Below are 24,569 nucleotides of genomic sequence, written 5' to 3'. Positions count from 1 at the left end.
CAAGTGTCCAGCATGGTGCTCGCATGGTGAAGGCCCACTTCGGAACGAGCCGTTAGCACCCTCCAGACGATATGCTCAAGTTCATGTAGGATGGTTTCTACGTCACAAAACCGTGAGGTAGGTTATTCGAGACTAAGCAAGCCTTTGATTGCGATGGCCGGATCGAGTGTTGAGAGGCGGCTGGTTCGCAAGCTTGGTGTGTACATAATCTCAGCCAATGGTTGAAAGCTAACATGCAATAGATTGCTTTATTCTGGTAATGATGTTAAGATTTGTAGGGATGAGCAGATGTTGATATATTCTAGGTCTATTGCTGCGCAGCGTACTTCTTCAATTATCTTGGTCAGTGTTGTCTGCCATCGCTACAACTTAGCGGTCTAACAATTTGCAGATCGATCTGCTTTTGCAAATGCATATGTTTGTTCACCAAAGTCAGCCATTCATGTCATTCCTGATGTAGTCGCTAGGTTTCCGGCCTCAAGGAGTCCCTCGGCCTTGAGGGTAATCAATACAGCATCCTGATTGCCATGTTCACTGCGGGGTATGGTTCAGATTCAACTACGCGTATTCATGTCTAATGTACGGCAGTGCCTGTGTTGGACAAATTCCACACGCTCTCATTATCCAGAAAGTTGCGCCTCGATTCTGGCTACCATTCACATTTATTGTCTGGTCAGGCTTGACCATGGTCTGTGCTGCATGCAAGACATATGAACAGCTCTGCGTAGTCCGTTTCTTTCAGGGGTTCTTTGAGTCAAGCCTGTACAGCGGTACAATCTACATCTTGGGCTCGTGGTACAAACCCTTGGAGATTGCGAAGCGCACTGCTATCTTCACTGCAATCGGCCAGATTGGTAGCATGTTCGCTGGAGTCATGATGACTGCTATGAATGAGGGGCTGCATGATCAGACCGGGCTTCAAGGCTGGCAATGGGTCTTCCTCATCAGTGGGTTTGTACTTCGACCTAACGGGACATCGTGCTGATTGTAGTGTAGATGGCGCTATGGGACTTCCATTCGGTATCTTCGGCCTAGCTTTCTTCCCAAACCTGCCTGAATCGACAGACGTGTCCTATCTCAGCAAGGAAGAAATTCAGCTAGCTATAGATCGCCTCCCCGCAAAGAAGAATTGGGGACACGACATCAGCATCAAGTCACTGTGCAAGCGGCTGTTCGCCTCGCCCGGGTTTTACATTCTGACGCTATACTCGGTTATTGGATGTGCGCTTGAAGCTATTGTCTTGCAGGGCCTCTTCTTGCTTTGGATGAAGGCCAACATCGAGAAGTTCCCATCTTACGCCACAACCACCTACCCTCTGGGCATCCAGGCTGTTTCCATTGTCTCAAACATTGGCGCTGGGTATGTCATCGACATGACAAACCGACGCATTCCTATGGTCATTCTTGCGGGTACCCTCCAATTGTTGGTCGCCATTCTCCTTCTCGTTCCGACCCTTTCAACTGCCGGGACGTTCTTCGCCTTCTACCTCGCCGGTACTTCGTATATCGTCAATCCCATCTTGTACGGTTGGGCTAGTGTTATTTGTCAGCGCGACGGGGACGACGCGACGCGCTCAGTCATTCTCTATGTCATGAGCATGGTACAGTCGATCCTATATACTTTCTGGGGTATTGCGTTGTATCCTGCGACAGATGCACCGTACTGGAAAAAGGGATACATCACAATGATTGTGGTCGTGATTGCATTCTTTGCTTGCACCGCTGCTGTACAATGGGTAAGTCATGATAGAAGCCTTTCGACTGTGAAGCTAACAGTGCATCCAGCTGGATAAGAGATCACAACGAGAGGCCAACAAAGAGCAGGAACAGGTGACAAATGTCAACGGGGGGCCAGTAGATTGGGATAAGCAGCATTAGATGATGTGTGGTGATAGTTTAGATGCATTATACAGCATTGCGACTTATCCGTATCTATGCTAAGTGTATGGACAGCTCGTGGTTTTCGACTACCACGTCCAGCCCTGTTCATCTTCCTTTTTCTTCTCAAATACTCCAGTGTCCTTCGCGACAATATCTGCAATATACTGTGCCGTCTTCTCTGCAACAGGTACACCGTGGCGCAGGCAAAAGCCGTGTGGAAATCCTTCCCTCTCATCGACCTCCATGATTGGCTTCCAGTCCTCGCCAAGGCCAGCCACTTCCTGAACCCCAGACGCTGCTGAACGTCCTCTCGCCTGGATGAGCTTGTCTCTTGTCTCATCGGCAACCCAGTGGTCCTTCTTAGCGAATAGGAAACGCAACTGCGCGCGCTCGTGCTTGTGCTCCGACGGGTGTGCTGCACCCCAGATCTCAGCATCCCAGAAATCGGTGTCAATCTGGAACATCTCATCGCGAGCCATGTGCAGCGCCTGCTGGACGCCGTGAGGAGACTTGATGAAGGAAGCTGTAGTGTGTGCTGCGTCATCGGGGAAGCCCATGAATGATTTGATAAGTGTCGCTAATAATGAGATCGGAATCAGCAGGGTCAGTAGGTTGGCGGCTACTGCTGCGAAGAAGGCGAAGTTGGAATTCTTCAGGAATGGCTGTTGAGAGGGTTAGTTATGCACGTGACCGGCTGCTTGCGTTATACGTACTGCTGCTTTCTGACCAGTCTCGCTCTTGTAGATCTCCATGACTGTGGGGAACAATGCGATACCACCGACAATCCTTGTTGCATAGTCCTCTCCCACAATTCCGTGCGCGCGCAATCTTCGGATTATCTCGAGAGTGATGTAGCCTCCCACAGAATGGCCAACAACGATAACTCTTACATCTCGGTGCCCGTCGTCCGAAACGTCTTCCACGAGATCCGTGAGCTCATCCTCTGCGTGCCTGATCTGGTCCTGTAGGCCGTAAGGAGGGATTTTGTGCCATTTCATTGTGTTGATCTCGTGGCTGTTCATCTCGAAGCCAGACATCGAGCGGCCGTAGACTTGGAATTCAACATCGCGATTCGACGCAGTGTTGCGTGTCAGCAATCCGTATAGATGCGTCAAAAAGGTACGGTAGTATTCGATGAGACCAGGGTTGCCGGTGACAAAGTAGATGATGTATGTCCGAGTCGCCTGCTTCCTCCCGGGCTCATGGTGCGGACGAAGGTAGATCTTCGAAGCCGGTGCGTTCGCCATTGTGTGATTGTGTTTCTTGTTTCGAGGAGGAACTTTCGAGGGAAGGACAAATGCGTGAATTTGATGAAGTCTGGATGCAGGGTCCACAAACCTAAATCGAAAGTGGCAAGGCTCCCTGCATTTTGTGGATACCCTTCATGGTTGATGTTGTCCTCCACCGCTCTTACAAACAATTAAGTCGCCAATTTGGATTGTTCAGCACGGTTCAAATCTCTCAACATGACCACGCATAATGACTACCAGTGTCATGACATTGTCGCCTTAGCTATACTCGTATTCCGACTAGTCAGCACAAGTCAGTGGCGCAGTCCGAAGCGTTCAATCTGACAGGGATGAGATTTTGTAAGACCTGTTTAAGCACATCTCTAGTGGTCGCCTTAAGATGCCTCTAAATAACAATTAGAGGCGTCTGCCGATAGCTTGCGAGATCTGCTTAAGTTAGCCCGCAGCTGACTGACCTTATCAATGCTTGTAACGACACATTATAACCGTCTCGCACATTGCTTGGAAGATCTCGGTGATCGGACAAGTATCAGGAGATGTTACTTTTCCGATTCTGCGAGCCTTATGAACGAATGGTGTCCATCTCCGACTGAAGCGTCTGAGATACAGCAAATTCAACGCTAGTCTGATGTTGGCGCTACATACATTTTCCAGTGGCTCCTGATCTATCTCCACAGTCTACCAAACACCCTCTAAGTAACAGTCTTCTTGACAGACCCTGGATAGTCCTGAAATGCTGGAAACCTCGCTGCACTCACGTACAACTATATAAATATAGCATCGCGCGGTGGGTCAGATAGAGCAGCAGAAACATCACCAACCTTGTACGTCAGCTTCAACAGGCCCTCGCTTTCGATCTTGTCCTTGTGCTCCAGCAGTTCGTCTACGTCCCATTTAGCACTGGTGAGTTTTCCGTTCAGCCACGATCTCTTCTCTCTACTCAGCCATACGCAGAAAGCACCACACAAGCCGACATCATCAGTGAAATCTATCTTTGTCAGTACAGATATCATCGTTCAGTATCAGTGGACATACTCTTGAGCGTTTCCTCGTCACATGACTCAGTGGTCGCCTCTGTCGTCACGGCACCCGGATGTACTGCGACCGCGACCAGACCCTCATCCCCAAATTGCTCAGCAATGTACTCAACTATCCGAGCTTGTGCCATCTTTGACACACAATACGCCGTGTGTGCAAAAGGACCTCCAGTGATCAGAGAAGCGAAAGTGCTGACCACAATGAACAATTTTGGGCCCTTGCTCTCTTTCACTAATGGGAGAAGGTGGTGCGCAATGAGGTAGGTGCCCTGCACATTAACATCAAAGCATTTCTTGAAATCCTGCGGGTCGCCTGTGGTGATGTCGAGGATCAGGGCACCAGCGAGTCCAGAGTTCAGGACGAGGACATCGAGATGGCCAAACTTCTCCTTGACATCCTGCGCAAGTGCTGCCACGCTCGACGAATCGGTGATGTCGACATGTAAAGAAGTGACAGACACTGAGGGATTCAGGGCTTTGGCCTTCTCTGCGACGGCGGCGACCTCCTTGGACGAAGACGCCCGTGCGGCGAGGATGAGGTTTGCGGCGCCGGCTTGGGCGTAGGCGTATGCAATGCCTTCTCCGATGCCTCGCGACGCGCCAACTACTAGAATGTTGAGCTCTTTTGGGAGTTTGTTTTTTGACGGGTCGATGGCAGCATTTGCACGGGTGTGGATTGTGCGTGTGAAGCCGTTGGCTAAGAAGTAGTCATCTTGTCCTTTGGCCATGTTGTTGAGTAAACTATTTGAATCGTAGGTGTTGACAGGAACTGTTTGGATACGCTCCATCGATCTATACTCAGAGTATTTATACCTCTGCTACATGAGGATAATAATGGCTTCTAGTCTGACCAGTCTGCCAAGATCGGAAAGCCTTTCGATTGTTTCATCTTGACAAGTCTTACGTAGAGCTCTCAACGACCGAAAACCGAGCGCGATATGCGGAGGACTAGAGGTTGCAGTGACAGCAGTTTACTGGTGTTGCTTGTCAAGATACCCTGCAAATGTGTGGAGCAATCAATGTTGTAGTGCACGTTTCCCTCGGCCAAAATGGAGCCTTTAACTCGCGTATCTACCCTTCGGCATTCGTAAGACGCGAATCCGTACAGTCTGCAGAAGAGCGTACCACCAGTCCAAATTGGGTAGGTACGCACTTAGTAGGTGTTCCACAGACTTGTATACATACCCCAAAAAAATATTCAGAAGTAGCTTCCTACTTGCCTAAAAATTTAACATGTATCAAGACGGAGAAAGAATAAAAATGCAATCCCCTGAGTAACGATGTAATTGTTTCGCACAACCGAAGGGGTAGCTTTCTCGCAGGTCGGTTGAGCATTTCTCACCGCTTCTCAGCAAATACTCGCGATTCGCTCTTCTACAAGTCCGACTCAGTGCTAAGAGATCGCCGGTACACAGATCTGCATAAAAATATTGATAGCCGGACGAACCAACTTCCGTCGTCCAGACGTCGTGGCATGACAAAGCAGCAACAGGCGAGGCAGCAACTCGCTGGGCATTGGTTAGATACTCCAACTTACCTTAGGTACGCGGTGACAGCAATAGTACTAGAACAGCATCATCTCAAGAATATCCTTTTCCAAAGTAGATAGCCGATTGCTTTCTCTACTGCCTCTAGAATTTGCAAGTAACAAGCTCGATATTCATGTTGTCATGATCGCCCAGCGGCTGATGACCTCATTCAACCCGTGCTTAACGAACCTTGCTAACGCCGCACCCGTCGGCGGCTCATGTATGTTTCCGCGAGCGTTTGTACATATCTCACAAGCATGTTCCTCGGGACGGGGCGATGGAAAGAGCGAGGGCGCCAAGAGAAAGAAAGTCTGCTGAAAAGCTTGTTACGAAGTCCGGCATCGGATATTGAAAATACCTAGTGGCAATGCAGGTTGTGTCGTAGTCCCATGAGCTGCTATACTTTGCACGCACGCCGGCGAGTCGATGACAACAACTAAACTGTTCACGACAACTCAGTGTACAGTACCTTGTCAAAAGCCGGTATAGTCGATGTGTTGGCGTAGGCAAATCGTGCTTAAGAGGTCTTCAAGGCGTTGAAGTGGCATCACACGGTAAAGCTTAGAGACTTCATGTGACATATTAATTATTACTCGCAGGCTATGCGTCTAAACTGTGTAAAACTGCAAAAAGTCCAACCCAGACTCCAAGGCTATGTACTCAATATACGTTCAGAATCATTTACTTTCTTGACTCATTATCCACCACTCCCGTCTATTTCGCAGCAAACCTGCTCTTCGCCCTCAGCTTCTCGCCGAAGAAGTACAGCACATACACTCCCGCACTGCACCCAACCGTCAGCCCCGCCAGCAGCGTGATACCCTTGTCGACGCCCAAGTTGTGAAACATGGGGTAGCTGAAGTGGATACTCCCGGCGGCCAACGCACTCCTGGCGAAATCATTGCCCGCGAACAAACTCGCCGCGTACTGCGGGTACGACAGCGGGAGGTACAAGAAAATGCACTGGATGATGAGGAAAATGCCAATGGTCGTGATCACGATGCCCACGCACGACACGATCCAGTGCACGTCGGCGCGCGCCGTCCAGCCGAAGATAAACAGCCCGACGGGCACGAAGAAGGTTACCACGAGCGCGGGGATCAGGCGGCGCTCGGGTGCGCCCAGGCCGTGCGCGAGGATCGATGGGTTGACGGTGTGTGCGATGTAGAACCAGTACCAGGCCAGGGCGAGTATGACACCGATGGTCACGCTCAGGAACGTGAGGCCCATCTCGCCGAGGTTGAAGCCGTAGGCCTCCATGTAGACGAGCGGGAAGGCCTCGAAGAAGGAGTAGAAGATGCCGTAGATGATGGCGGTGTAGACGGCGGTGAAGGCGATGCTGGGGTCGAGCAGCATGAGCTGAAAGGGGCGCCAGAGGGCCTCGGAGGCGATAGCGGAGGCGGTGAGGCTGGCTTGGTCGATTTCGCTCTGGGACTTGAGGTTGGAGTTGCCGGTGAGGAGGCGCAGGCGCTGTGCGCGGCGGAGCAAGATGTTTGCAGAGGAGGTCTCAGGCAAAAAGAAGAAGAGCGCGAGGAAGAGGGGTCCGTTGAGCCAGAGCATCTCCCACTGCGACCAGTGCCAGTTCTTAGCTGTGACGCTGAAGCCGGAGATGATGGGACCGAGCGCGGGGCCGCAGGTGGCTGCGAAGGCCCAGAGGGAGAGCACATAGGGCAGCTGAAGCAGTGAATACATGTCCTGGAGTGTTGCGCCGCCGGTGGCGAGGCAGGGCGAGCCGAAGAAGCCCTGTAGGAAGCGGAGTGCGATGAGGGTGCTGAAGTCATTCGTGAGAGAACTCGGGACCAGAAGAATGACGAAGATGGCGTAGGAGACAATGTAGGGTGGGTTGCGGCCGATGACTGGGATCTCACTCAAGGGTGAGAAAAGTAGCGGACCGATACCGTACGCAAGCACGTACATCGACAGACCAAGCGAAGCGGCTCCAATTTGGACGCCAAACTGCTCCATCACACCTGGTATGCTGGGGGAGTAGATTGCCGAGCCGAGGTATACGCCCATGGTGTACAGGAGAATCTGGAGAAGCACCACGAGCTTCTTGCCAAACAGCCAGTTCTGTGGGTTGGCTTCATCGTCAGTTGTGTACCAGTCGACAAGAATAGTACCGTCTTCGCGTGCCTCAGGAACAATCGGGCGACTGGGACCGCGTTCGACTGAAGCCAAGGTAAACTGCTGCTCAAGGTCGGCTCGCGAAATGGACTTCGAAAGCGCGGTCCGTGTACCGACGCGGGAGATCTGAGTGCGTGCTGTATGCGCCGTTCGGATCGACTGCAGCTTCTCGAGGTCCGATGTGCTGTCGTCTTCGCTCTCTGTAGCGATTTTCTCAAGTACTGTCTCGGGATCAGGATAGACGGCTTCTTCTACAGCTGGCCCTTCAGGTTCGGTGGTGGGAGCAGAGCTTGTGATGCTATCCAGTCGTTTGGCCTCAAGAGCTGTGTTTCGTGTGTATGAAGCTGGTATCTGGAAATCTGATCGTTCTTCCGGATATTGGAAAACCCGGTTATTGGTGATGTATCGGACAAGTTGCCCAAAGGGAGCGTCCCGAATGAGAGCCGACATGTTGTGTAACAGTGAATTCTGTCTTGGTGTTTCTCAGTATGGATGTGTTTGGGACGGGAGTTGTTCAGGTGTTATTGGCGGAGATAGGTAGTTGGAAGGCACAGTGTGTCTGAGTGGTAATGTTGTGAACTGATGATGAGCATTTTGGGACAGATATTGAGCCATACTTATCCCTCCACAAGTTCTCCGTTGTTCAAACCACTGGACGGAGCTTGGCAGGAGTTTACAGGGCTTGTCAATTTGCTCGACGCTAACAGAGGTTCATCGGTCAGCAAGCATCTCACCAAGCAACTGCGGAGTTACAAAGCACGGGCAAAAACATGCGGCAGGGCTAGAATGGGTCGACGCCATTGGTCAGATATGCAGACTACGTTTCAAACTCTTTTGTGAGTGAGTCAACCAATCGAGCACGCAAGGCGTTGGATGCGAAGAGAAAGAGTGGTTGTTGGGATGCTCAGTAATCTCCATGAGTAATCCCCATCCCCGCGACTCGCTTGTGATTGAATCCTTGTCCTCTTACTGTAAGAAGTTAGCGCCACACCTGATTCGGAATGGTTGCTGACATGCTTTCAAATGCATGTTGGGACAGAGTAGCACCTACGTCACCACTGCTGCTTACTGCCACCAATGCGAGCTTCAATTACATAGTAGCAGTTTCGTCCGTAGTGTAGCCATACACTAACTCCTGCTGACGAGTACCAAATAGTAGTTCCTCAACTGGCAGGGCTCATATTTGCACTGGACGAAATCGAAATCTTCTACGTTTTTACTAGAAATGACGAGCACAGCCGTGTTCTACCTGTTCGCCGAGACTCCTGCTCAGTAGTTCTACAGACACGATAGACACTAGAAAAACTTTTGCGAAAATTTGCGAAAGATGGCCTGAAAACATTTATAAGTCAAATCCACGCCAAATGCTGCCTGACGGGAAGCTTCCATCGCTCGCAATGTAGGGGTATCGTAATGCCATGACGCCTTGCAATGCCATCCTGCTCTCTAACCAAAAATAAAAAGTAACAAGATAATTGAGATTGGACGTGAATGTAGAGGCTGGTGTCGGAATTATGGTCTTGATGTAAAGGTGACGTTGATGCTGGTGTATGTCTATCGTCTGCGCTTCATGTCGCCATGCGGCTGATCCGCAGGGTCACGAACTCGCTTTCGTGCGTCGTCTCCTGTACTCCCACCCCCGCTTCTGCTGCTTCGATCGCGCTCTTCTCGTCCTGAGCCTGATGGGCGCCCGCTTTCGCGAGAGCTGCGGTGAGGCTTGCTTTCACGAGCTTCGCGCGGCTCACGTGGTTCACGACCGGATCGCTCCCCTCCTTCGCGACTTGAACGTTCGCCTTCTCGCTCGCCGTGTCGGCGGCTACTTTCCCTATCACTACCCCTCTTCTCGCGACGCTCGCGGTCGGACCCTCGCTCCTGCTCTTGTCCTGGCTCGCCTCTCTGACTTGGGCCGTTTCGACTGCTTCGATCCTCCGACCGCTTCTCATGATCTCGTTCACGTCCCGATCGCTCTTCACGCCTGCCTTCCGTACGACGACTGCGCGACTCCGATCGCTCTTCCTGCGGTTCACCACCCGTTTGACCTGGCGGAGCTGGCCTTTCGCTTCTGGGGTGTGGGCCCTCAGGACGAGCGCTGGGCGTTGTCACATATTGCGGCGGTGGCATGTGACTGTTCTGCCCGTCATTTGGCTCATTAGCACGATTCGCGCCTCGACCACGCACAGTGACGGGGGGTCCCTGGCTCTGAACAGGCGCATTCCGTTCTGTCGGCGAAGGTGCGTTCTGGTTCAACACGCTATTAATGGCCCTCAGTGGATTAGGGTTACGTGGTACTCGATCGTTATTGAAAGCAGGTCCTGTTGGCGGCCCTCTCGCTCCCGGTGAGGGCAAGGGGCCTTGCGGAGTCCTACCACCTCGCGGTCCACTCGGTGCGCCAGACATGTCTGTTTGGATCGGCGGTGCATTTGGCCTATTGCCACCGAAGTTTACTTGTCGACTGGGGTGTACACCTAGGGAGTTTGGATTCGCTGCTGATGGGCCTGACGGTGCACTTGCTGGTGGTGGCTGAGAGGGCATCTCACGACGATCATCTGGACATGTAAGCGTAATCTTTCAAAATTGAACATGTGTACTCACTACGTGGTCCAGAAGGAGCTGGCTCGGAAGGCGCGTTAAGTCTACCGTAGTTGGGATCCTGTGATTGGTTGTTTGATTGGCGTATAGACTGCGAAGGCTGGAACATTTCGCGAGAACCGCGTAAAGAATTCGAGTTTTCCGATCGTGGAGGCTCATTCCGTGGTCCACGAGGCCCTGTAGGCATGCTATTGACGCTCATCTCCTCTCGACGGTCACGGTTGGACGGAGGTCCTTGCGGAGGCATACGTTCTTCCCTGTAATCACGTGGCGCTTCGCTGCGAACATGGTGAGGTACGTGGCCACGGTCATCACCGCGACGATCTTCTCCTCGTGGTTCAATACCTCGTCTGTCGTCTGCCATGTTTGGTGACTGCGGATGCGATCCTCTCTCGCGGCGGCCATCACGATCTGACCGAGACTCGTGCCTTGGCGGCCCGCTCTCATTGATAAGAGCTGCACGCGCCGGATTGACTGCCGGGTCAATCAAAGCTGCGCGAGCTGGATTAATGGCAGGACCGTCAGTAGTTGTCGATAGATTGCCAGGCGGGGGTCGCGAGGGTGGAAAGTCTGGCCTGTCTGGCCCTTGATGCCTAGATGGTGGCAAGTCGCGTTGATGTGAACCGTACTCTTGCGACATGCTTGAGCTCGAAGGTGCCCTTCTCGGTTCTATAGTAGATGGCACGGGGTGTCCTCGGTGATCGAGTCGCTCACGATGGTCTCTTGGGTCTCTGAGGTCTCTAGGGTCTCTTTGCTCCCATTGAGGAGGACCACGGATTGGAGGACCCCTTGGGTCTCGGGGTGGTGCTCGCATGGATCGGTCTTCGTAATCTCTGGGGTCGCCTCTGTTATAGTCGCGGCGATCTACAGGACCTGGGCCCCTCTCTGGCGTTCTTCCACCAGCAATAACCCGCTCACGGGGGTCGATGGGACGTTCAAGCCGCCCATAGTCGTTGGGAGGTATTCGGTTGTCATATCGGCCTTGAGGAGGACCATAGTCAGACTGACGGTCAGAGGGTCGCGGCCTAGGAGGTTGGGAATCCGGCCTGATCGGCAAAGCATGAGATGCTCTGCCTGTTTGAAGACCCTGGTTCTGCGTGGGCCTATTGTCAGGTCGGGAGGACACAGACGAAGTATGGACAGATGGACCAGGTGTGCCACGGGCAGGAGTGTTTCCGCGCTCTTGGTGTGATGGTGTAGGGTCTCTGACGTCAGATTCTCTCGTGGTCGCCTGCGTTGCCTCTCTGTCGTTTGGACGGGTTGCTGGAGTTGCAGGCGTCGACCCGCCTTGCTGTGCATCATCATCGGTGCTTTCGGCCGGTTTCGGTGTCCCGTTCCTGCGTGAAGTATAAGCGACTGGCGATTTGTACTGGTGGGCTGACTTACGATTCGTGCCTGGATTTGAAGACTGGTGCGCTGGCGCTAAGTTTGGATACAGGAGCGTCCTTCGGCTGTGGGGTTTGAGAACCTGTTTTGCTGGTCCCGTTGGCATCCTCTGGTGGTGCCATCTTTTGCTGTGTCAATATATCAATTGGTTCAAATTCAGAGTTGCGACTTACGTTGCGGTACTGCCACTCGGTACGCCAGTATGCCTTGCCTTGCTTGAAGATCCTAAAAGTGGATTGCGCGGAGATCTTAAGGTCGTTTCTTTCGTCCTCTTTGGCAATGCGCTCCAGCGGAGCTTGCAACTCATCACGCATGGTGTCGACCTTCGGGAAACTGGAAGAGACCGCGTTCAGTACACTGATCGCATTACGAATCTCCGAGAATTTCCCGCTTTCAATGCAAGCCTTCAGCGCAGTGCATAATGCCTTGTGCCACTTGAACAAGACGTGACAGAAATCGTTGTAATCGAGGTGAATCTCGGGTTTGCGGTTTGCGTCAAATTTCCTACCGAAGCCGGGCAGCTTCTTGTCCTCACCATACGCGTTCTTGGCATAGGCATCGCTCTTGTTGTCGTGCCACTTTTGAAGCTCTCTGAGGATGTCGTTGAGGAATCGACCAAAGTTCTTCGATTCCTCTTCCGAGTACATCCCGATGAGGGCACTCAGCTTATTGGCGACGAAAAGGAAGTCGAGCAACTTAATCGTGCGGAATCCAGGCGATCCAGACTTGTGCATGAACTGCAGCATGGCGAAAGTGTATTGTGCATCGTGAAGAGACATGCGGCTGCGAGGAATGAAACAATCCTGTAGCAGAGCAAAATGAAGAGCATCGGATTGCGGGCCCATCGCGGGCGCGTCCGCAAACCATCTACTCATCTCGACTCGCAATTGTTCTTGTGTAGCCTGGGCAACTTTGGTAAAAGAGTCACGTTCTTTGTTGAGTTTCGTGATCTCTTCCTTCGCACGTCGCTGTTCGGGAGTATCCTGCTTAGGGATGCGGGAGTTGTATCGGCGCTCTGTGTGTACTGGGGCTGCTTGTCGTTGGAACGTTTGGATGATTTCGCGATATCGCTCTTTGATCCCGAATTGGTCGACGTCTTGGAGAGAAAGTTGCCAGAATGTGACATAGAAAGATAGGCAAGGATGATCGGCGAAGGTTTCAGGTAATACACCTCTGAGCTGCTCTGCCACCTTTTCGATCTCAGCGTTTGCTGGCCCAACGCGATTAGTTCCTGCTGAAGTAACCTCAGAGCCAGTCTTAGCTACCTCCATGTCAACATCCTTGTCAGCGGCAGCATCGTTGGCTGTCGATGTGCCTTCTGCTCCCTCCATTGTGACATCTCCATCCGTTGCCTTGCCTTGCTGCTCGATTCTGAAAGAGTTTGCTTTAGCAGCAATGCTTGCGCGACAGATGGTGAAAGCGATAGTTGGATCCACCCTGTAATCAGAGATCATTTCGATCAATCCTGGGAAGGAGGCGTCAAAATCTTCTTCTGAAATATATGCGCGGAGAAACTCAAGGTATTGGAAGAGGTTGGAGTACAACTTGTCGGCGTTAAAGAACACCACCTTGTCCGGAGCATCGAGCATATCGTCGCGATGTATGAAGGCTTCCACGTGCTGCGCCAGCGCAACTAGGATCTGTGATGCCAAATGCTTGTCTTTTAGACACTTCGCCAAACGCTTGGCCGACGAAGCAGCTTGGTGTCGGTTATCCGCGAGATTGTGCTGTAGAGTGTATGCCCGAAGGACAGGTCCTGCACTCAACGATAAGACTATAGACTCAGAGAGCGATCCAGTTGGCCCGATGCCGCCCATCAGCTTGATGATTTGCTCGAGAACGTCAAGCATATACAAGTCACCTGAGCTCTGCAAAAGCTGATGTGTGGTGTACTGTAGTACTGGCGTAGGATCCAGCAAGGCATACCTCTGATAGGCTCTGCCAATGAATAGAGACAAGTTGGTAAGCCATCCTTGCGCAAACATGCCGTCGCCCTTCTTTCCTTCCCTGCTGGAATTCACGAGCGTAGTGACGAGGGTCCAGGTCAAAACGTCGTACCCAAGAAGCGTGATGTATTTGCTGCACTCCACAAGAGCATCAATCATGTTTGGATAGCCAATGAGTCTGGTGACGATGTTCTTGAAAACGATGCCCGGATTCGAATACGAGATCTTTGCGATTTTGCGGCCGGACTCCTTGACGTTCGTAGTGGTGACCTTGTTCAGCTCTTTGCTGGTCGCTGTGTTTATCTTTTTGAACAGATGTCTGAAGGTAGGCTTCGTCCCTGCCTTGACTTGCCACTGCTCATATATCGTGAATCTTGTCGCCGTATCGAATTGTTTGAGGAGCTCCCAAACTTCATTCACTACACCAGGATTCTGGCCAGTGAATGAGAGGGAGGGGCAGAGGAAGGTGGTGGAAAATTTGATCCAGCGCTGTCGATTTGCATCTGAAGGATCGTCTGCGAAGTCTTTTCTTGCAATACGCGCAATCTTGGTCAAGAGCACAGTATCTTGGCCGCAGTCTGGGCCCACCAGACCGAGCAGAGTGGTACACAGCTTGATCATGTCATCGACGTTCTGGCACACAGGAACATTGTCAGACCAATCCTCCCAGTAGAACCGGTAATCGATACCATCGCCTGCATCTTTCTGATCCGGTTTAGGCCATCTAAGTGTCCGTCGATGTACGAAGTCGCTCGGTCGGACGCCAGAGCCCTTGGATACAACCGGAATCTGCTCGGGAGGTATGGGCCTTGCTGCTTCGTAAATGGTGCTGATGGAGTGATGTGCTAACCGAGAAACTAGCTCCAGAAGATCGGGGTATACTTCAAGCAGCCATGGGTGAAGTCCAAGAATGAACAATGCTTCAGGCAAAGCACCAATGCACAGCAGGCTCTTGAGAAGTTGATATTTCTGATCAGCAGGCTCCGGTAGCGACGGTCTGGCGCTGGGCGCTTCACCCGGTGCAGAGGCGCCGCTTTCGGATTCAGATCTGGCAGGTTTCTCGGCGTCTCGAAGGCGGCTTAAGACTGGTGGTCCTAGTGCAGAGTCGTCGGTCAGCACGGACATCGTCAACGCATTGTCCTTTCCGCTCTCCTTCTCTTCCTTCTCTTTCTTAGCCTGCACCAGCTTCCGATGGTGCGCCGACATGTCCTCCTCAGGTGGATACAAATGCGGGTAGAGATCCAGGATAGAGATGAATCCGACTTTGATGAGAAGCGCTGCCAGATGGATGAGGTTGTCAGGGAGGAAGTCAGTTGCGTCGCGAGCGTCAGATGCGTAGAACTGTAGCTTGAAGCCAAGCAGTTGGGCGGCAGTGTCGTTGCCAGAGGGAGGCAATGTTCCGGTTTGCGACATCCAGTCGTCAGCCCACTTTCGTGCAGCCTGCTGATCAGACAATGTGGCACCTTCGGCATGTATCTTCTCGTCTCTCGGTCTGTTGTTGGCTGTGATGCGCCGAGCACCCAGTTCATAGAAGGCCTCGATGCCCTTGCCCTTGCGGGAAGCCTCGAGACTTCCGACAAGATCCCAGAATTTGCGATCTCGGCGTTCGCGCTGCTGTAACTGTTCCAGCTTCTCCTCCTCTGAATAATACCACGTCGGAGATTTTGGTTGGGCCCACTTTGGAAGTGTAGCCACCTCCGGCTCCTCCCACTCGATGCCTTCCAAGCCTCGTTGTTCTGGCCACCATGCGCTTGAGCGGAGTAACTTGACGAAGAATTTGCCGTGCTTTACTAGAAGGTTGGCGAAGACATCTAGTGTGACGTCAAGCACTCTGCCGATGTCGAGATCGAATGCGCCGATAAGCGCGTTCACTCGCTGGTACGTCTCGCTGACAACTTCGTGGCTCGGTGGCTCGCTGTTTACTGTGGTGAAGTACTCTGTCATGAGCTTTGAGTAGCCTTCGCTCTCTTCGCGGAGGAGGTTGTAGTTGGACTGCCGATACAGGGCGTGTGTGGCTTTGCGCACTGCCATCTTGTTGAAGCTGGGTCGGACTAGCTCCAGCTGCTTTAGCAAGCCGGCATCGAGCTCCGTGCGCATTTGTTCGACGTCGATCTCGGTGGCCATGAGCATGGGCCGTACGAGCCTCTGCTTTTCTTCGTCTTCTGTCAAGCAGCTTAGCGTGTCGAGGAAAATGGACACCGGGTCTACTAATGCGTCTGAAGACGTGGCGACGATGTCGCGTACGAGCGACCCCAAGTCCCCCGAATCCAACTGGCGGTATATGGAGGCCTCGATGATCTCGTGGAATACGACCGACAAGGTGAGGGCGTCGCCTCCACGCTGGGCTGCCAACGCAGCCTCGATGACCGCTTGCCGTGCTTCATGGTTCCACCTGGCGACGCGTTGGGGCGTGAGGTACTCGTTGCTCGCGGGCACGTCGCCGGTCGGCGCTGCGGGTATCGAGACGGTCTCCTTGGGCGGCGCTGGGGTCGGAGGTGCGGCGGGCGTGGGCCGTGACGGCGGTTGCGGTGCGCTCGCGACGGGCGACCGGACTGGGGGTGAAGCATGCGCGAAGTTGGGGCTCTGCGGCACGCTGGACGCGCCACGGCCGCCGCCTCCCATGGGTCCTCCACCTCTGCTTTGCCGCCGATCGACCCCTCCTCGGCCGCCGCGAGGGCTGTTCTGGTGCTGGAAATGCGCGTGAGGCAGACTATGCGGTCGGTGCGGTGACGGTCGCTGGCTGTCGTCCTGAGAGTAGGTGCGATCACCGCGCTTGCGCTTCGGTCCAGGGGCCATTGCGAGTGTCTCTGGTGGTCGCGAGACCGGCGAAGGGCAAGGTCTGGACTAGTACGGGAAGAACATGCGCGGAAGCTCGTGAAATGGTGAACCTATGTAGTCCGGTCGGTGAGCGCAGACACAAGGGCGGCGCAGTAGAGACTGATTTGGTGCACACGAAGCTGCGCAGGGATGGAGTCGGCAACGTGACAAAGAAATGGGTGCGATGTGTCGACGCGGCTGGGTTTGTCAATGACACCTGCGCTGCGCGAAGCTCGGTGCCAAGCCCGCTCCACAAAACGCCGGAGCTCTATTCATTCAGCGCTGCAGCCAAGAACAATAGCAAAATGGCCTTCACACGGCAAGCCGCGCTTCCTCTACATGGTAACTGGGATACTCATGTGACTAAGATGGCTACGCATCAGAAATCACTTTTCAAAAGGAATGACATAATTTTGGCAGGAAGATGGAGAATCAATTCAACTGCCAGCATGGCGAAACTATATAGGTCTCAAAAGCGAAGGAGCGACCAGACCCAGCAACGTTAACTTCACAGCATTCCAATTCAAGCTGAAGCGCTGACAGCCTGAGCCGTGGCCTTGCGCTCGTCCTCGAGAACAGCTTCCAAGACGCCAGCAGCGCCCTGGCCGGCCTTCATCTCCTTCAGGACCGTATCAACACCGAGCTGCTCATCGGTCCAAAGAGGAAGCTCCTCAGCTTTGCCAGACTCGCCAACGCCGATGAAGCCGCCCTCGGCAGCCCACTCGCTAGTGCGCTTGATGCCGAGCTGCTTCCAGACGGCGTCAAAAGCCTCCACGAGATGCTCACGGTATTCGCGAATGTGGCCGGGGGTTGGTGTGACGCGAAGACGCTCCTGGCCGACAGGGACGGTGGGGTAGTTGATCGCCTGCACGTAGATACCCCAGTCTTCGAGGAGCAGGTCAGAAGCTTTCTTAGCAACTTCTGCGTTGCCAACCAGGACGGGCACGATGTGACTAGGGTTGGGAATAACCGGAATGTCGCGCGCGTTCAGTTCATCCTTGACCGCACGAGTGTGCAACTGCTGAAGGCGCCTATCGCCCTGGTAGTTCGCTTGGTACTCGATGGCAGTCTTCGCGCCAGCCATAGTCGCAGGTGGGAGCGAAGTCGTGAAGATGAAGCCAGGTGCGAGCGACCTCACCGTATCAACAAGCTTAGCAGAGCCAGCAATGTAGCCACCAACGCAGCCGTAGGCTTTTCCAAGGGTTCCAGTGATGATGTCAATTCGGTCCATGATTGTGCCTTGGGGCTTGCCCGCCTTGTGAGCCTCGTAATCGAGGTGTTCTGCGACGCCAGCACCGTGCGATCCGTACATGCCAACTGCGTGAACCTCGTCTAGGAACGTGATTGCGCCGTACTTCTCTGCAAGGTCGCAAATTTCCTCAATAGGACCAATAGAGCCGCACATGCTGTACACACTCTCAAAGGCAATGATCTTGGGGTATTCAGCGGGGATTGAAGCCAGCTTAGCCTCGAGATCAGCGACATCATTGTGCTTGAAAACCATCTTCTTTGCGCCAGAGTGGCGAATACCCTGGATCATCGAGGCGTGATTGAGACTGTCCGAGAGGATCACGCAGTTGGGCATCTTGCTACCAAGAGTCGCGAGAGTCGCATCGTTGGCAACGTAGCACGAAGAGAAAACCAGAGAAGCCTCTTTGGAGTGAAGCTTCGCGATGGTGTCCTCCAGCCCGACTGCATGTTGGTTGTGGCCAGAAATGTTCCTGGTGCCTCCGGCGCCAGCTCCATAGTTATCCAGAGTCTCGTGCATCGACTTCAGCACAGCCGGGTTGCGGCCCATGCCGAGGTAGTCGTTAGAGCACCATACCGTGACCTTGTCCTCGGGCGATTCCTTGTGAGCGCGCGGGAACTCCTTGGCCAGGCGGTTGATGTTGTTGAAGTAGCGGTACGACTTGTCCTTGTGCTTCTTGTCCAACTCGCTCTCGTAGTATGCTTCGTAGTCGAAGTGTGCAGCCTTGGCACCATGCGCTTTACCGACGTCAGCAGATCTCGCGACCGCTGGCTTCTGCGCTGCGTGAGGAAACGGAATCGGAGCTGTCTTGTGCATCAGCAACCCAAAAATGCAGTGTTGGCTTTCGTCCCAAATCTCATGACGTAAAAGACTGTGGCAACTTCAAGGGTCATTTCGTACCTTGCTGGCCACGGATGCGCTCAGTCTCGACGTGAGCTTCCTTGTGCGCAGTAGTGTGCAGCTTCGCGCGGTTCACACGGGTGTGGTAGGCGCGCACTCCGCCGAACGCACCGGCGAGGGCGCTGTTGCCGGAACGAGCGCTCTGGACGGCAAGAGCCTTTCCCATGATGGGGCAGCGCTTGCCGAGCACCTGGAGATTCGACATGCTTCCAGCACTCGGGGTGACATCGTGGCTGGCGGCGGTGGTCGAAAGCGAGCGAAGCGTGGCGGGAGACGTCTTATGGAGGAACGGGCACATTGTCCTCGACTGGCGGAGCAGAGCCTCCATGATGGGCAATGGTGCAACTGAGAAAAGTTGAGGAGCGGATTGTTGTGATAGACTGTGGATCTGTCGCTGTCTGAGGGAGGGAGTTAAGGAGCGAGGATGGTTGGATTTGGGATGTGCGGACACAAATCATTTCATATGCGGAACTGAGACCCAGACTAAGCGGCCGGCGTCGGCATCAAATGGAAGGGACATGATTGGCTCTCTGGCGCTAAAATATGCCGACACCTCTTTCGATCTGGGTTTAATTGCTCTGGTAGCCCATGGCTGGTACGATCCGCGTGAGGGGTACCGTAGGTCTCTCAGCTGGTGGTTGTGCTTGGTATGCGCAAAGATATTGTCAGCGCCTGCGAATGCTGTGCAACAGGGGCCTATCGCCCGAACATCAAGATGACAGCATTCATATATCTGACTGTGCTCGTGCGCCAACAATTGTTCAGCCCACAATATCACTGTTCTCGGCTCTTCAGGTTCTGTATTGCGACTATCTGCGATTCGCACCCTTCATAAAGCGGCCGGAAACAAGGCCCTTGTGCCAGAGTTGTGGTAGCTTGATGGTCAACCTCGGAAACTACGCTGTCCGTTCCAGTGCCGAGATGGCCATAATCAGCGCAGCTCAGTTCGGCTCCGATGTTTGAGGATAATTTGTATATCCCCACATCGCACGCTTACTCCGGCCTGGCCGCCGCTGCTGACTTTGCTTTACGTCCTCATGTCAGACCACTTGTTGAGATTTTGCGGCATCTTTGGTCAAGCATCGGCATCTTGCCGACGCACGCCGCACGTTTCTTCAGTGTATCGGCAAGTACCTACTTTGTTTATAGATTTTTGTGAGCTTGACCGTCAATCTCCAGGCTGAGCGGTGCGTTGCACCCTGGCCGAGGTAGACACAGCACCGAATGCGGCAGAACGTGCGCCGGTACCGTGGATGCAACCTTGTCAGCCAATAACAGGGCTTTGTGACCTGCAAGAGGATGTGATCGAGGCGATCCCTCCTAGCAAATGGTAATAAGTATGCATGTATAGCCGAATTGCCACGCCGGGTACAATCATAGCACTGCACGAACATCAGTCAATGACGATAGCTGGGTTCTCACCCAAGCCTCCCTTGTCGTTGTTGCTTTTACGCCGCACTGGAAGCTGCGAAGGAGGCTCGTCGTCGTCGGAAATTTCAATGATCTCCGCCTGTGATGGTTGTGTAGAGCGACTGAGCGCGGCATGGCTAAAGGTCGTACTCAGGACTGTACTGACGTAATCATGAAAGGTCGCAGGATCCGGTGCATGTTGTCGTAGACATTCTGCCAACTCTGCAAGCTCAAGCTTGGATAGATCTCTCTTGAAGCAATTGCTGCACGACCACCAGCACAGGAACAGTTTTGTGAAAGTGACGATCTTTGACAGATCTTGCGGTAAGACCCCAGGAATCTTGTTGTCGCCACGCAAGAACATATCAATACATGTCAGGATTTCTCGAACCATATTGGCTCTGCCAACACTCTGCAGCCTTTGCTTGATGGTTCGTCTTTCCGTCGAGCTCAGCTCGTTGATAGCTTTGGAAACCGCGCGCTTGCGATCTTGCGTTTCTTCTAGTTGATCCCAGCTCCAGCGGTTCACAGTTGATACAGAGGCATGCTCAGGCGCTTCGTCAAGCAGTGCTCGTGAATGTACGGTGGGCGTGGAAGTTGCTACCGACCCACGCAATGGACTCTCAATAGTATCAATGATAATGGAATCAGATGTCGAGGCGCCAATTTGAACCTTTTGATCTGGGTCGTTCCCGTCGATATACTGTACAGGCGTGGCGGAGACGCCGGTGAGTGGCACCTCATCATCCTCAGGTTCCGACGTGTCGGAAGGCGATCCAAGATCAATGATCTGAGACGGTGGGGTCGGCCGAGCTGTGGGCGATTGTGCTTTGTTGTTGAGAACGGAAGGCTCGCCCTGTGATTCACCGTCGCTAGTAGCATCGGGAGGCAGTCTATATATTTCCTCGAGCCATGTCGCGCGTTCAAGCAGATCCACAGTGACTTCGAGGTTCCTGCATTTCTAATGGTATAAAGTCAATAAAGCGTAGCATGTGACATGATCAGATACTTACCGTCTTCACCCCGGTAATTGTGCTCCCTGGATCTTTCGAAATCTCTTCACACAGTTGGTTGAGGCGATGCCGATAGTAGTCTGCTTCCAGTTTGTGCTTTTCGGCGAACTCTTCTCGCTGACCAGCAGCTTCTGCCTCCTCCCATAATGCGAGCGCATCATACACGACCGGGACCTCAGCTTGTCCCTTCTCGTCTTTATACTTTGTCTCGTCCTTTCCTGGTCTCCAGGCCTTCGTGTACATATCAATGCAGTCGTTAATGATCTCAGTAACCTTGTCGGTACCCAGTTTGCTGGGTTTAATCATTGGACCTTCGGGCGACACATCGTCTCCCTCTTCACTTTCGAGATCTGCGTCTTGCGCCGCTTCTGCAGATTCATCACTCACGTCTGAGTAATGTTCTTCTTCTATATCCCCAATAATGCTTTCGTCAGTCGTTATCCATTTCGCCAGGTAATTCCAGCTTCCTGATTCGACTGATACTGCCGTTCCAAGCATGTGGCTCGGTCTTGCAGATTCTGGTTCGACAGGTCCGGTCGAATTCGTCGTCATAAGACTAGTGGGTGTGATCTTTCTCCGCTTGCGACTATCAGATCCGGGCTGGTCCATCCTGCCTGAAGGCTCGGATGAGGGCTTGTTGGCTGATCGAAGAGCATGCGTTCTTGAAGTCAAGGCGGACAATGACAGGTTAACACGCCAGATTGAATTACCGTCTTGTGTTTGGTGCGTATCATCGAGTAGAGCAGCGTTGAATGGGTCAAGATGCAGCTCTGCAACACAGCGCGCGAAAGAGGCTTGTAAGTGACACTCACTCACGTTTGCGAATCATGACCGGAGCGTCAACGAGATTCAAGCGAGCAAATAAAAGATGGTGAGTTGGCGCGTGATCATGTGAAACCGCGTTGCGGGGTTACTAGACGCGATTTCATTCTAGGAAAGCGACGAGAAAGGCATGTCGTTGGTCAGTAACTCAAATCGTCCAGTATGAATCTCTTATGAAGTGCAGATTTAGCGTCAGCAGCTGATCGAGGTTGCTCACGAAATGACGTTAGAAGACGTGCGAGCTTCGGCGGACGATGCGTCGAATTCGCTAGCGCGGGGGATGCATTTGTCAGGTACCATGCAAACTTCCTCTCTCATAACAGTGCAAGCAGCATCAAATCAATCACACATAACAAACATGTCTTCAATCTCACATGCTGACTACCCTCCCGACTTGTCCACTGAAGAACAGGACTTCATTTTCACGGAGCTCAAGGATTGGTCAATAGCACACGGTCTTGCCGTCCGTCCAGCGCCTTCCTTTGTCCAGCCGTCTCAGGATCCCTCAGGTGTACTGGCAACAACAGCACCAGTCACTGTCTTCCCCAGCTTATTTCCAAGAAATTGCTTCGAGGATGGCTTGTCGATACAGAAGGCATACAACGAATTATACTCTGCTATAGCCAGGGACGAGGAGTGGCTTCAGGGCATCGTGGAAGAACTTGTTGACGTTGACGAATTCGTTGCGAAGCTATGGCAAACCCATCTCGCCGTAAAGAAAGAAGGCTATGTTCAGGATCTGTCGCTCGGACTGTTCCGTTCGGATTACATGGTGCATGAAGACCCATCTGAGAGCAACCCAACGCCAGGTCTGAAGCAAGTTGAATTTAACACTATTGCGTCTTCATTCGGTGGTCTGTCTTCTCAGGTGTCTGCACTACACAGACATCTCCTATCTCTTGGGGCGTACCCTTCATCGACCTCTTCTACCATCAAAGCCGATGCCTTGGAACAGAGCCAATCCACGTCACAGCTGGCAAAGGGACTTGCGGCTGGGCACAAGGCATACGGCGAATCAAAGACCAAGCGCCCATTGTGTGTCTTGTTCGTCGTGCAAGATCCAGAGAGGAACGTTTTTGATCAAAGGCACCTAGAGTATGCTTTGCTGGAAGGGAATGGTGTGCGATCGTTCCGTTTGCCATTTGGGAAAACTCTAGCGCACACCAAGCTCGACGGCGATCGGACATTGGTCTACACCCCGCCGCACTCCCCATCAACCTCGTATGAGGTAACCACAATCTACTTCCGGGCAGGGTACTCCCCTGATGATTATGTGAAAGAGGAGGATTGGGAGGCTCGGCTGCATCTTGAGAAGAGCAGAGCGGTCAAGTGCCCAAGCATCTTGACTCAACTTGCCGGGTGCAAGAAGGTCCAACAAGTCCTGGCAACACCTCATTCCCCACATCTTAAGCGATTCCTACCCGACGACGAGGTTGCTTCGCGGCTGCTGAAAACCTTTGCTCCCATTTATCCGCTTGACAAGAGTGAGGCAGGCCAGGAAGCAAGGAAATTGGCATCCGACCCTTCGTCAGCAACTCGATATGTTTTGAAACCTCAACGCGAAGGAGGTGGTAACAACATCTATCGCAAATCTATTCCTCCGTTTCTACAGAAGCTTCCTGAAACACAATGGCCAGCATACATTTTGATGGAGATGATCGAGCCACCACCTCTAAGGAACGCTATCGTTCGCAACGGTGTGCTGGAAAAAGGTGGCGTCATCTGCGAATTGGGCGTATATGGAGTTTGTTTGTGGCGAGACGGGTCTGGAAACGGGCAAAAGGGCGAAATCCTGGAGAACTTCGAGGCAGGTTATCTCCTTCGTACTAAGGGAGATCAAAGTGAGGAGGGAGGCGTGGCCGCAGGATTCGGAGCAGTAGACAGCTGTTGCTTGGTTTAGTGTTGAAGAGCAGTACCAATAGCCGCGAATGGACACATTCATGCTATCACTATTGTACGGATTGCATTTGCATGTGGAGGGACCGCGTTCAGTGTGTGATTTCGTCTATTGCTGAACGAATCGACACCGATCTTCTAACGGAAGGCGATGTTACGCACATCTTCGGACTTCTGTCAGGTATGGAAGAGTTCGATGTCCAGCTTCGGCTTGTGTGGAAACACACGGCTTGCTCCTACGCACCCACCGGCGAACAATGATCCATGATCCAGTATCACATAGAGATCTCTCCAGACGATCATCGACAAAATTGATTAAAGGTGGCCGGAGGCCGGATCAACACTCTGGACGTGCTGGCGGGATCGTGTGCACAGTCTCTGCTCAAGGGGACAGTGCGTGCGCCCACACCATCAAATGCTCACTGCACGCCTCACCAAGTGTTTTTCTAAAAACTCGTCCATCACCATAATGACAAAAGCTGCTTCTCAAGCATCATGTGCGACATGAAGAAGGCTTCGCGAGTTGGCCTAATTCTGCTTTTCTATTGCCAATACCGACCTAATTTCATGGGTCCACTCCCATGAAACCGGAATAGGGAGAACGGACCATCGCGTGCAATTGGTACGACCATCGCCAGAACGCTGCCAAAGATCTTGACAGCGGCAAGCAAGGTAAACTGAGACCGTGACAGCAAGCGAAACCTGATCCTCAACATATGC

General features: G+C 52.9%; 8 protein-coding genes across 8 annotated transcripts; 2 read left to right on the top strand and 6 right to left on the bottom strand.

The window, feature by feature from the left end:
- Positions 1 to 153: 153 nt before the first annotated feature.
- Positions 154 to 1,878, top strand: C7974DRAFT_414939 (major facilitator superfamily domain-containing protein; the record flags this gene model as incomplete). Its single annotated transcript, XM_046143845.1, has 8 exons — positions 154 to 196; positions 243 to 256; positions 306 to 342; positions 392 to 417; positions 468 to 541; positions 589 to 947; positions 997 to 1,736; positions 1,786 to 1,878. 8 exons carry the CDS (start codon positions 154 to 156, stop codon positions 1,876 to 1,878), a joined length of 1,386 nt encoding a protein of 461 aa, XP_045995666.1.
- An 89-nt stretch (positions 1,879 to 1,967) lies between these two features.
- On the bottom strand, positions 1,968 to 3,128 carry C7974DRAFT_435279 (uncharacterized protein; the record flags this gene model as incomplete). Its single annotated transcript, XM_046145047.1, has 2 exons — positions 1,968 to 2,543; positions 2,595 to 3,128. The coding sequence occupies 2 exons, from the start codon at positions 3,126 to 3,128 to the stop codon at positions 1,968 to 1,970; spliced, it is 1,110 nt and encodes a 369-aa protein (XP_045995665.1).
- Positions 3,129 to 3,895: 767 nt separating this feature from the next.
- Positions 3,896 to 4,896, bottom strand: C7974DRAFT_435278 (uncharacterized protein; the record flags this gene model as incomplete). The annotated part of the gene is made up of 2 exons (XM_046145046.1): positions 3,896 to 4,119; positions 4,167 to 4,896. 2 exons carry the CDS (start codon positions 4,894 to 4,896, stop codon positions 3,896 to 3,898), a joined length of 954 nt encoding a protein of 317 aa, XP_045995664.1.
- Positions 4,897 to 6,266: 1,370 nt separating this feature from the next.
- On the bottom strand, positions 6,267 to 8,696 carry C7974DRAFT_398008 (major facilitator superfamily domain-containing protein). The gene has a single exon (XM_046142261.1). It carries the CDS (start codon positions 8,269 to 8,271, stop codon positions 6,412 to 6,414), a length of 1,860 nt encoding a protein of 619 aa, XP_045995663.1. The 5' UTR covers positions 8,272 to 8,696; the 3' UTR covers positions 6,267 to 6,411.
- Positions 8,697 to 9,375: 679 nt separating this feature from the next.
- On the bottom strand, positions 9,376 to 16,538 carry C7974DRAFT_377870 (transcription factor/nuclear export subunit protein 2-domain-containing protein; the record flags this gene model as incomplete). Its single annotated transcript, XM_046140381.1, has 4 exons — positions 9,376 to 10,367; positions 10,414 to 11,747; positions 11,797 to 11,924; positions 11,970 to 16,538. 4 exons carry the CDS (start codon positions 16,536 to 16,538, stop codon positions 9,376 to 9,378), a joined length of 7,023 nt encoding a protein of 2,340 aa, XP_045995662.1.
- Positions 16,539 to 17,082: 544 nt separating this feature from the next.
- C7974DRAFT_314627 (5-aminolevulinate synthase-like protein) lies at positions 17,083 to 19,036 on the bottom strand (the record flags this gene model as incomplete). The annotated part of the gene is made up of 2 exons (XM_046138465.1): positions 17,083 to 18,611; positions 18,709 to 19,036. The coding sequence occupies 2 exons, from the start codon at positions 19,034 to 19,036 to the stop codon at positions 17,083 to 17,085; spliced, it is 1,857 nt and encodes a 618-aa protein (XP_045995661.1).
- A 948-nt stretch (positions 19,037 to 19,984) lies between these two features.
- C7974DRAFT_219367 (uncharacterized protein) lies at positions 19,985 to 21,956 on the bottom strand. The gene is made up of 2 exons (XM_046137137.1): positions 21,132 to 21,956; positions 19,985 to 21,079 (listed from the first exon to the last, which is right to left on the bottom strand). Exons 1-2 carry the CDS (start codon positions 21,738 to 21,740, stop codon positions 20,102 to 20,104), a joined length of 1,587 nt encoding a protein of 528 aa, XP_045995660.1. The 5' UTR covers positions 21,741 to 21,956; the 3' UTR covers positions 19,985 to 20,101.
- A 318-nt stretch (positions 21,957 to 22,274) lies between these two features.
- Positions 22,275 to 24,142, top strand: C7974DRAFT_398004 (glutathione synthetase large chain). The gene has a single exon (XM_046142260.1). The coding sequence runs from the start codon at positions 22,312 to 22,314 to the stop codon at positions 23,851 to 23,853; it is 1,542 nt and encodes a 513-aa protein (XP_045995659.1). The 5' UTR covers positions 22,275 to 22,311; the 3' UTR covers positions 23,854 to 24,142.
- Positions 24,143 to 24,569: the final 427 nt, after the last annotated feature.

Source organism: Boeremia exigua, assembly GCF_020726555.1.
Source record: "Boeremia exigua strain MPI-SDFR-AT-0100 chromosome Unknown C7974scaffold_8, whole genome shotgun sequence".
Classification (NCBI taxonomy): domain Eukaryota; kingdom Fungi; phylum Ascomycota; class Dothideomycetes; order Pleosporales; family Didymellaceae; genus Boeremia; species Boeremia exigua.
This window is presented reverse-complemented; position numbering and strand designations above follow the sequence as displayed.

Coding starts and splice junctions, on each gene's coding strand:
- C7974DRAFT_398008 (XM_046142261.1), bottom strand. CDS start 8,271: ATGTCGGCTCTCATTCGGGACGCTCCCTTTGGGCAACTTGTCCGATAC.
- C7974DRAFT_219367 (XM_046137137.1), bottom strand. CDS start 21,740: ATGGACCAGCCCGGATCTGATAGTCGCAAGCGGAGAAAGATCACACCC. Junction 21,080..21,131: donor CAATTACCGGGGTGAAGACG/GTAAGTATCTGA, acceptor TTATACCATTAG/AAATGCAGGAACCTCGAAGT.
- C7974DRAFT_398004 (XM_046142260.1), top strand. CDS start 22,312: ATGTCTTCAATCTCACATGCTGACTACCCTCCCGACTTGTCCACTGAA.